Source organism: Fukomys damarensis, unplaced genomic scaffold (assembly GCF_012274545.1).
Source record: "Fukomys damarensis isolate Sample0158 unplaced genomic scaffold, DMR_v1.0_HiC HiC_scaffold_1, whole genome shotgun sequence".
Classification (NCBI taxonomy): Eukaryota; Metazoa; Chordata; class Mammalia; order Rodentia; family Bathyergidae; genus Fukomys; species Fukomys damarensis.
In genome coordinates, this window is record NW_022900913.1 from 55698573 (window position 1) to 55710304 (window position 11732).

Below are 11732 nucleotides of genomic sequence, written 5' to 3' on the forward strand. Positions count from 1 at the left end.
TTTTTTTAAATACTGGGAATCGAACTCTGGCCCTTGCGCTTGCAAGGCAGGCAGCAGAACCACTGAGTTAAATCCCCAGCCCCTAAAAATCCATTTTGAACAATTTGTGAGAGACTAACTTTTGATATTTTGACAAAAGCTTAGACATTAGTGAGATAGCTATTTTATGGATTTTCTTATTCATGTAAAATGGATGATCAACTCATTGAGTGATTGATATACTAAAATGACTGATCATCAGTCTTAGCTGTTTTTCTAAGCATTTACTTTAGTTGACTAGTTTTCATTTGTCATGTAATTGCATCTTAAGGATTGTTATTTTGTCTCTAACTTAGTTCTACACCTTCTGTATTTGGAGACTGAGAGGAGCCCATTTATAATGAGAGCAACTTCCACATATGTTTTATTCAGAGATAGTCTTAACTGGTACAGAGCTTAACTGGTACAGATGTTTTCAACAGAAAAGATCCTGGGATTTCTTCAGCATCTACTGCATTCATTGACAGCACTATCTCAAGATACTTGCCATTAGGTGTTCTTATTTAAAGGAATTAAATAGTAAGATTTGCTAAAAAGGAAATAGAATATTGAGCATATGTGCTTTCAACAGATGTAAAATGGATAACTAGTAACTTTGAAAACTTAGCCAAATTTTCTGAATTCAGGGCTGACTATTATTTTCATATAGTAAAGAATTATCCCACCAACACAAAGGATCAAATTCTGGATAAAGCAAATTGAATTACTCAGTAACAAAGGATGTTCACAAAGAAGCTTTTTAACAAATGTTTTTCAAGTTTCAATGCTAAATATTCTCAAACAACAATTGTAAGGGAAAACTGTACATTTTTATTATATGTGATATTCCTACAATAAAAATGAAGATTTAAAATTGTATGGAGAGACTTACTTGATCATTGAGACTTTAAGTGATTTGAGACATTATATTAAATCTAATAAAAACTTTGCCATGGAAAAATAATTCATCATTTTTTAACTAAAGGTATACTTGGATGAGATAGATTTCTATTTTAAGCTTTCCTGTGGAAGGAGTACTTATAGATGTCTTTGTTTCTATTGTAGACTTATTGAACCTGTTTGCAAATTAGATGTTAATGCTGTAATCTAAAAGACGACTTATGCAAGTGAGTGCATCTTTTTTCTACTTCCCTCTTTTACATGCTAAAGGGCTAGGCCTTAGCCAGATAGAAAGACAACCATTTCTTATGGACTCAATAACTTTCCTTGATATCTTTCTGACCTCAGAGGGCCTGCCTGCTCTGCTTCTCTCTGTGGATCACCTTTTCTATGCTTTCTTATAGAAAAAGGCACTTTCCTATGCTTTCTCAACTTCGAGTTCAAGTTTAAGGGAGGCTTCCAGCCTTGACCATGTGCTCCAGCCAAGTGTACTTGAGTCCTGTGCTTTGGGGATTCTTTATAGCTCAAATTCCATAGCAGTAAAGTTGTCCCATGCCTCCTATGAGTAATGGGAAGGGATAGGAAGGCGGGCAGCAAAACTTGGGTATTTATCGGTCCCTGGCCACAATCTCTCACAGTACCTATCAAAATTTCCAGTGCATGAATATTTCTGAATATTTAAGAGAGAATGACTCACAAATCAGAGAGAACTTCAGGCTTGCTAACTAACAGCAGGGACTTAGCTTCATGGTGAGAAGTTACTCTTAGTAACGATCATATGAAAATGGATCTATTCTGCCTCTTCAGCATGTCTGTCCACTTCTCCTGTATTAACTTGAAGTAGCAGCCAAAACAATGCAAAACTACTTCCTTTTATTGGAGTTTGGTTCTAAAAATATTGAGATATCAGACATAGAGAAATTGCCAGGCCACTAGACAAGTTTCCCAAGTTGGTATATTCAATGCAATAGCATCTCACCATAACCCCAGGGATCCTCGCTCTTTAATAAACCTAAGTATCCCTTGGGGCACTTAAACAAGTACAGATTTGTGGCCACACATCCAGTGTTTCTGATTCACTAATGTCCCATGGAGCCTGGGAATCTGCCTGTTAGGAAGGACTCTCTACTTGTTATGTTATAGGAAACATTGTACTGGTGAGAAAGAAAATTCACCTTTTTTCATGACAATAGATAATTTTCACATTTTAAAAATTAAAATTAATGAAAAATTTAAGTAAGCTTTCAAGAAAAAAAAATACAAGATGTCAAACTAATAGTGATTTATCAATTCAGACTCCCAATTAATCTGAAAACTTAGAAAATTTTTTCAGCAGTATCATGTATCTGGAAGGACAGCACTGGAGATGCTAGTGTTTTACAGAACAAAATTATGACAGGACTCTGTTATAGTCCAAAGGCCCCATCTCAGCTCCACTACTCACTAATTCTGCCTTCTCCATTTCTGCTTCAGATAGGACTCACTCCACTCAAGAAAACAGAGACATAGTAGTGATTTCTTACAAAGAGGAACTAATCTAGGAAATTGGTTAAGCAGAAGATTAAAAAGTTAAAAGGAAAATATTGGGGTAAAAGAAGATGCTACCTCTTCTAAGGTTGAGAAGCAATTGAGTTATCTGAGCCAAGACCTTGGAGCAGATGGTCATGGAGCTGAAATCTTGACATCTTTGGGGGCCCTGCCCAGGTAGTGCCAACACCTCTGAGAGATATGATTAGATTAGGAGAAGGAAAAAATTGGAAATTGGAATCAACTGTTCATAGGAACATTGCCAGAGACAAAAGAGAAATAGCAAGTAAAACAAGGAGCAAATCCCTCTTCCTTCTACCCTGAACCCTCCCTGAAATATCACCTATGGCAATGCTTAATGGCAAGCCAGATGTCAGGAAAAATGTGGCTCTCAGAGTCTTAGTACCACCCCTAAAAGCACAGTATACAGATAGGTCAACTTGAACCTGAGGAACCATAGCTTAATAGCTTTTACAGTCCACCCCTTTGGCCATTTAGCATCTATCCACACCCTCCTATACATAGGTGTACTTGTATACGAGAACAAAAATCAACTTCGTGCTTTTTCATAAAAAGTTGAAACTGTGCCACAAATTAAGATTGTCTTTCCTCTTCCTGAGATGGGAAATACAAGATTCCAGAGACCTTGCATTTTTTTACTCCATAATGCTGATTATTTTCCTGAATATGTTGTGGGAATGAGTGGATGTGAATGGCCCTGCTGATTTTCATTAGCAGAGAGATATTTAGAAAGCCCTTCCTTGGAAAAGATGTAACTCTTGCATTCTGGGAAAGGAAGCTGGGATAATATTTAACCATAAAGAGAGATATCTGCTTGGATAAAAATCTGTCCAAGAAAGGAATAATCCTACAGTTGCTATTATGTGGAGGAGGAAATTTGTGGGGCTGTTTGGAAGTTCTACAGTCATGAATGATGGAACATGTCATTAGAGATCAAGCTGTGTTCTGCTAAATCAACTAGGGTTTGGTTGCAAAACACAGCAGGCTCAAAAATGCAGCTATTTGCCTCACCTTGGAGACCAGGATCTGTGCAGTCACCATGGAAGGAAGGTCTGAGCATGTGTTCCAGAGAGACTACATCACACTTGATGCTTATGCAACCATCACCATGTGACACTTGCTACCATGTTAAATGCAGCAAAAAGACTCATCAAATTTTGGCACCTTGATATTGGGCTTGTCAGTCTTTAGAACTATAAAAAATAGACTCTTGTTTTGTTGTTGTTGTTTGTTTCTTTTTTTGGTACCAGGGTCAGAACTCAGGTCCTTGCACTTGCAAGGCAGGAGGTAGAACCACTGAGCTAAATCCCCAGTCCCACCTGTTCTTTATAAATTACTCATTTTGTGGTATTCTGTTATAGCAACAGAAAACAGATTAAGACAAGTATCACCATAACAAGAGATTCCTAAAGTGGATAGGGGATGTGAGAGAGATCTGGCTGCAACATCTATCACCCCATTGATCACCAGGGTTGATTTGGCTGATATGGCTGGCTATGGGTGTCCTCTTCTTCCCTCACTGCTCCATGTCTGTCCCTCCCAAAGCTGCATGCTAAGTCCAAGTGGACAACCACCTGCAATAGAGGATGACTGTTTCCTTGGTCAAGGGTATATAAGTAGCTGTTCTCCTTTGTTAGAACCTCCCAACAAGCTTCCAAGGTCCTGAAGTGGATAGGAATATACATATAATTATGTAGTAGGTGTCCACCTATTTCTAATAGACTGATTCAGTATCAAAGTTATATGTTATACTCATGAGAATATGGTATATACATCAATGTCCTCCTCTGCTGCTGGAGATGGCTTTGCCATTTATAAACCTGGCTTTGGTAGGGAAAAATAGGGCCACACAACAGCGTCACACATGGCTCTAGCATAACAGCTCCTGGCATTGAAGCAGCTTGCAAAGTGTCTTTTGAATGAGTGAGTGAATTAATGTGACTTACAGAAGCAGCCTATCATTGGCTTGCAATGCACAGACCTCCACTTGCTGGCAGTCTGACCAAACTTCAAGCTTCAGTTCTCAGACCTTTATTCTTCTACACAAAGTTCAGCCCCCTGCCTGTTATACTCTGTTAAGCACAGGAGCCTAAAGTTCTTTTATAACTAGTCTGAGCCTGCAATTCCTGGCCTCTCACCATCCCTTTCCCCTCTGAGACACGGGTGCTGTGTGAGGAGCCATGGAGCCCAGGAGCAGCCACCCAGATGACTTCCCTCTCAATGTGTTTTCGATCACTCCTTACACTCCCAGCACTGCTGACCTCCAGGTATCTGATGACGACAAGGCAGGAGCCACCTTGCTCTTTTCAGGCATCTTTCTGGGACTGGTGGGGATTACATTCACAGTCATGGGCTGGATCAAGTACCAAGGTGTCTCCCACTTTGAATGGACTCAGCTTCTTGGACCCATCCTGCTATCAGTTGGGGTGACATTCATCCTGATTGCTGTGTGCAAATTCAAAATGCTCTCCTGCCAGCTGTGCAAAGACAGTGAGGAAAGGGTCCCGGATTCGGAGCAGACATCAGGAGGACAATCGTTCGTTTTCACTGGTATCAACCAACCCATCACCTTCCATGGAGCCACTGTGGTGCAGTATATCCCTCCTCCTTATGGGTCTCAAGAGGCGATGGTGACAAACACTACCTACCTGCAGTCCATGGTAAACCCTTGTGGTCTCTTGCCCTCCGGAGGGGCACCAGGTGCCATACCAAGTCCCCCTCAGTACTACACCATCTACCCCCAAGATAACGCTGCATTTGTTGAGGGCGAGGACTACTCTTCTTTCATGGATGGTGGGAATGGCAGGTATGGTGTGTGTGCTGGGGCTACTCCCCTCCCTGCTGCCCCAGCCATGTTCTGTCTGTTTGGTCCCTGGGGCAGGTGGTGGGAAGGGTAGATCTTTGTGCAGCCTGCTGCTCAGAGTGGGGACACTTGTTCTGCCAATGATGCTTTGGGCTGTGATATATCTGGGTTTTCTGCTCATGTTTCAGGCCCAGCTCTGATGCTGACCAGCTAGGAGAGACACAGCTGGAAGAGGAGGATTGTGCCTGCTTCTCTCCTCCTCCCTATGAGGAAATATATGCCCTCCCTCGCTAGAGTCTATAATGCTAAGGGAACGAGCACTGAAGTAATTGTGACCCGGCAACTGGAATGTCCTATGGTGTTATCTTTAGAAGTCAGGGCAGGGTAGCACAGATATTGTCCAAGATGGGAAAGGTAAAGAAAGCAGCAGGTAAAATGTCTCAGGCTGGTAAAGACTAGGCTGGGTAGGAAGAGTTCCTTCAGATACACTGGCAAATTCTCTCAGGTAAGAAATCCCCTGGGTAAGGTCCTAGAGCAAGAATTTTCCCCTTTCCCAACACCCATTTTCTGCATATGGGAAGGCAATGGTGGCTCAGTTTTAACTTCAGCAGTCAAGGACAAAATTCTGACTTTGGGGACCTAGGGAGCTTCCAGGTGGACATGAGAGTGGGAACGAAGCAGGGAAGAGAAAGCAGGCAGACCAGGGATTTCCCAGGGCCCATCCTGGGCCCCCAAGTGAGTTTGCACATATATCCCAAACAGCTTGATGGCCAAGGGGTCTTCCATGAGGGCTCTTGATATCTTAAAGGCTGCAAAATAAATGACTAAGTATAGTAGAAAAAGATAATGTTTCCGGATGAACTAGAATTGGCTAGCTGACTAAACCTATGAAGGAAGTAATAATAGAATAATGATGTGAATGAATCTAATATGTTATGGCTAAGTGTTTTGGATCCACGAATAAAATCACTGATGTTTTCTTCTGCAAGGCTGAAGCTTTATGTGTGACGCACATAAATGGGCTCTTGGACTACCTCAGTCCAGGGTCTGTGCGAGGCATAAATTTGGCCCAGTGGTGGACTGATACATGTATTTCCCCAAGGGGCTGGAGATCTGTGAAGTTACTTTAGAGCTGCTGTGTCAATGCTGGACAGTTATGCATTAAGGAAACAATCTTAGTGGCTCAGATGAGCTCACCTTCATGAAAAGACTGATGTCCTTAATCTTCCTGAATCTGAACTGTATAATAAACAACCACGACAGACCCACCGACTTTAGAAGAGACAGTTTTAAATCATTCAGTAAAAAGTAAAACATTTTCCTCTAGGCTACAAAGATAAGGCCACTCGATGAAGGGCAGTTCACCCCAAAGAAAGACAAGTTTTGCAATTCTTTAAAGTTTTGGCACTGAGTTTATATATGGAGTGATTTTTATTTTCTATTGGAATTATGTGGTTTGTTGCGATATGAGTAATGTAGGCTTGGTACATTATTGTTTTGATTTATTTTATATATTAGAGGCAAACCTTTTTATAGTCCTTTTCATGTCTGACAGATGATAGAAAACTATTATTCCATTTACAGATTCAGTTTATTAGCTTTGCACTCCGCATGTGCTTGAGATATTGGGTACTGAGCTGAGGGCTCTAGGGAGGAAGTTAGGTGACAAGGGCATGATTGAGCATCACCAGTGGCATTCTGACACGTAAATAATGACTTTGGTCCTTCAGGCCTGTCTCACTCACCATTTCCGCCCACCCTCACCTGCCCCACGATTTTTATATACGGCGTGATAAAAAAATATAGTCAATGTTTAATTAGAAAACTGTTACAGTAAAAGACACATTGCAATTGCTCCTCCCCCTCAGTTCCAACGCTCTTACCCCATCACTCTTGCCACCTACTGAAGCAGTTCTGAAAGTCTGCTTTCATGTCTTTAATTGCACAGTTGTGGCTGCCTTGATGTCCTAAATTGATTAAAAACATTTTCCTTTGAGAGTCATTTTGACCTTAAGGAAGAGCAAAAAGCTGCATGGTGCCAGGTCTGGTGAATAAGGGGGATGAGAGCCCATCATAATGCTTTGATTTGACAGAAACTGCCATAAATTATTGACCAGTGAGGAGTGGTCATACAATATGGTGAATGTTTAAATTAAAGCATTTATTACACATTGTCATCAAATGTCCCCAAAGTACCCCAAATTCTCCCCCTCTCTTTGAATACACTTCTTCCATCATTCTTGGCAATGTGTCTTTTATTGTTATAAGTTTTTTAAAAATTTAAATATTCACCGCATCTTTTGATAATCCGTTGTGCTTATAGATTTGAGTTGCAGTGAACATCAAAAGGAGCTCAAAAGGGTCAGGGATTTAACTCAGTGGTTCTGCTGCCTGCCTCACAAGCACAAGATCCTGAGTTTGATCCCCAGTACACCCTCTCCCCAAAAAAGAAGTTTGAATATATTCATTTTTAACTTTTTATTTTTGTGGCACATTTTAGATAATGATAACATTCATCATAGGAAATTTGTACCCATATGTGATATATCTTGCTGCTTCTTTTTTTTCCAATTGTCCTCACCTCCCTTAAACTCCCCTCTACTCTTTATTTACAAAGCCTTGCTTCCATTTTTTTCCTCCATTCTTTTTTTTCCTTGTCCCTTCTTTCCTTTCCCCTCCTCCCTCCCTTGTTCCTCTTCTCATCTGAACATTATCTAGAAGAATCTATTCATAAAGGGTACCATGTGTGGGAGCTGGTGAGGGTGGGCAGCCAGTTTGTATGGGCGATGCTAGGAGTATGGGCTGGGACAGAATCAGCTGTTCAGGGAAGTGGCCCTGGGTGTGTGAGCTCCACTTTCCCTGTCCCTGGTGCCACCAATGAAGTCATTTACGCTCCCAAAGACAGTGCTGCAGGGTTCCTTAGCTCATTGTGTAAGGGGGGCCTGCAACAGTTAGAGGATCAGAAAATAGGCTTTGTTCATTCATATCACATCTATTTACTGAGCATCTGGTCTGTGTCAGGACTGAGGCCATCTAGCCTGTGTCAGGAATATAGCCATGACAAACCAAGCCAACAAAACAGCAGATATGGCTCTGCCCACAAAACTTCTAGTGTGGGGATCAGATACTGATTAATTATCTACATTATCTATTAATTTGCCTCTGATACCCATGAGGCGTCCTGGAGCTCTAAGAGGAATTTTGATTCACCAAAGGATCATAAAGCTTGCCTGGGGGTGTGAGGTCAGGGCCATTGCCTTGGTAACCCGAGGGAGTGCAGCTCACAGGGACAGCCAAGTGGCTGGGGTCTGTAGACCTATAAAGACCGTGCTGGGACCAGACAAAGAAGAGAGGTCAACAATCATGGTAGAAGCAGTCTTGCAAAGCTCCATATGAAGCAGCAGTAGAAGGCACCTTGTGGATTGATAAGCAATACAGCCCTCACACAGACTGCATTGAGCACCCCAAAATTATACCCACCAGCTTTCAACCCTGCTATTGTGTATTTATTTGGGGGTTTTAGGGGCCAATATGGAAACCCAGTACAGGTGGCCTGTGGTCACCAGGTCCTCACTTGGTGTCCTGACTAGCCAGACTACATTCCCAACAGAGTTTCTATCTAGCCTTCCAGATAGCTGCCTCTGATCACTCTCTCAATGCCTTGCGGGGTACAGTCTGAGATTGTGGGGGGATAGTGAGCTGCAACCAGCCTCCTGGTCTGCTGTTCAAGCTTAGATGATGCAGGACGGAGAGGCACTGGCCTGGGGCAGATGCCTGAATCTGTAGGGTCTGATAGGCCTTGTCTGCCTTATCAGACTTTTAAGGATTTTTCTGAAGAGCAACTGGGAAGCCATAGGAGTGTTTGAAGAAGAAGCAGCTACAATCAGATTCTGGATACTTACTGGTTAGAGCATGACCTAGAAGGAGTATGTGGATGGAACAGTGAACTTGCTGGCTGAATTCAGAACTGTGTGACCAGAACATGCCCCTGGAGCCATCCCTCCCTCCCCTGCACCCTTGGCCTTCAGTGTGGCCATGTGGGTGAGCAATCTACAGATAATTCAAAATGATGCTAAAAGGTCTGTTAATCAAAGGAAATTGTTTTTTAAAGATCTTCACATATCTGGAAACATCTTCCAGGAGCTGTCAGGGGAAGGACTGTTGGCTGGCAAGACTGGTAACAACTGATATGATTTTGAAGGGGCAGGAAAGAGAACATCCAGATTTAGAGAAATGAAGCCCCAGTGTCAACGGGAAGACACTTTCACAGAGTGCTTGGACATTTTTTTGTTTGTTTGTTTGCTTTTGTTTTTGGGCCATTGGAGGCCCTGATCTCCTTTGAACCCTAGGCCTGGGCCTGTACTTCCAAGGTGGTGGCTCCCCAGAGACTCTTTCCTCTTCCTTTTCATCCCACTGAGCCTAGGATGGGTTTGAGTTTCAGTTCACCACTTGGTTCTATACTAAAAAACCAGCCCTTTTAGTTCTATCTATCTCTCTCTCTCTCTCTCTCTTTCAGTATAGTTTAAAATAAAGCAAAACCCATCCTTTAGTTCTATCTATCTCTCTCTCTCTCTCTCTCTCTTTCAGTATAGTTTAAAATAAAGCCTCTTATTTATGGAAACTGACCTTGTGTGTCTGTTTTCAAGTTCAGACCCCTGGGTCTCCCTTGGTCTTGTTTACTGATAGATCAGTGGGGTGAGATTTTGCTGAAGTCAAATATTGTGGGTTGGCCTCTTGGAATAACCAAGGGTAGATATCTTCTTAGCAACAAAGAGAGTTCCCTAATATTTCACAGAGGCCAGTGTGGTCTAGAGCTCAGCAGCACCCCTGCCTGTCCCCTGAGTGCTGAGTGACTGTGGCTCATAACGTCAAATCTGCAGAGTGAATCATTCAGGGCCCTGAGCACAACTGTACTTCATTCTTGCTGAACAAGAAATGTGAAATGAATCCATGAATTTCCCAACAGATAATAAATGACTATTCCAGCTTGTTGGTCATTTTATTGTTTTTAATGTGATGAAAACTTTCAAATACAGAAATAGAACTGTATGTAGCCATCATCCGACTTTGACTATCAACTTACTGCCCCATTCACAATCAATTATATTTTAAAAAGCAAATCCAAGCCATCAAATTATTTTATCCTAACATATTTCATGATATATCTTTAAAAAATGAAGACTCAAAAATAATTACAATACAATTATCACAACTAGAAATTTACAATAACTTCAGTGTCACCAGATATTTAGCCAGTATTCAATTTCTCTAATTTTTTTGCCTCATTTTTTTCTTCTTTGTTGATCAAGTCCCAAACAAGATCAGATTTCTGCTAAATGCATCCTAAATTTCTAGCTGTTTTATACTCTATTTGAGGAGGCAGTTTGCAAATTCATGACAGTAGATTCATATTTATTAAATTTCAAACAGAAGTGTTCTTCAAGAATTTTTCACTTTATATTTCCCCTGTCAGTGCTATGAAAGTCTAGAACCCTACTAGAATTAATCCACCCCTAGGATTAGATTTTTTTTCTTACTATTAGCTTATTATTAGAGTATTTTTTCTAAACACAGGCCTTAAAAAATACCTGAAAAAGAGAGAGACTTTGAGTGTTTAGTCCAGAATTTTCTGTCATAGAAGAGCTTCAAGGACATCAGAAGACCTGGATAAACTTCAGCATTGTTGGTTTGGTTGGTAAAGCTTTTAAGAGGAAAAAATTTTTTTTCCTTTGGGAACTATAAAAACTCCTTTGAATATTTCAAGAGCAAGAACCAGATCTCATCGTTAAGAAAGAAAATAGCAAAGCCTCTTGCTCTGCATTAAAATGTTACCTGGTGCAATTTAACTCTCAGAGGTTATTGGCTGTGGCCCTCTTACCAATGAATTCTCCATCCTTCTCAAATTAGGAAAGAATATATTTTCTGGACATGCCCACCACCCTTCCTCTGAAGTTGGAAATGTGTAAGTGTGTGCACACGTGTGTATTCACCTACAAGCTCTTATATAGAATGTAATTTATGGATTTCTTCTCCACTTACTACTTGTAAATCTTCAAGATTTTTATGTCCCAAGCAGTCAGCAGTCGGCCATAAACTCAACAGAAAGCTGTAGTAAATAAACCTTTACTGGATTGCTCTTAAAGAATTGATGACATTCTGAAAGGGAAGACAACTACTCAGAAATAATTCTCACCCACTTCTGGAAAGCCAAAGCGGTCTCAGATAGGAAATTTTGTTTGCTTTGAGCTTGTAAGAAGATGAATTACAAGATGAACTCGTAAGGAAATCCATTTCCTAGGGTCCAGAAGTTTTCTTACAACAAAGAATTTTCCCAGAGTCAAAAATCTTACATGTGTGTAAATCATAGACACAAAAAAATGTGTTCTGGAGTAAGCTTTATACTCAGGTGTAAGAAGTTACAGATTGTTCTGTTTTAACCCTCACACTCATTAATTTAAAAGAA

The 11732-nt window shown here is 41.0% G+C and overlaps 1 protein-coding gene and 1 long non-coding RNA gene across 2 annotated transcripts in view; both read left to right on the top strand.

Annotated features, from left to right (window-relative positions):
- LOC104871429 overlaps positions 1 to 1146 on the top strand; it is a 3938-nt gene extending 2792 nt beyond the window's left edge. The window contains exon 3 of the long non-coding RNA XR_782869.1: positions 1084 to 1146. This is a non-coding gene — a long non-coding RNA (uncharacterized LOC104871429). The remainder of the gene's footprint in view (positions 1 to 1083) is intronic.
- Positions 1147 to 4470: 3324 nt separating this feature from the next.
- On the top strand, positions 4471 to 6448 carry Tmem174 (transmembrane protein 174). Its single transcript, XM_010637342.2, has 2 exons — positions 4471 to 5272; positions 5458 to 6448. Exons 1-2 carry the CDS (start codon positions 4647 to 4649, stop codon positions 5561 to 5563), a joined length of 732 nt encoding a protein of 243 aa, XP_010635644.1. The 5' UTR covers positions 4471 to 4646; the 3' UTR covers positions 5564 to 6448.
- Positions 6449 to 11732: the final 5284 nt, after the last annotated feature.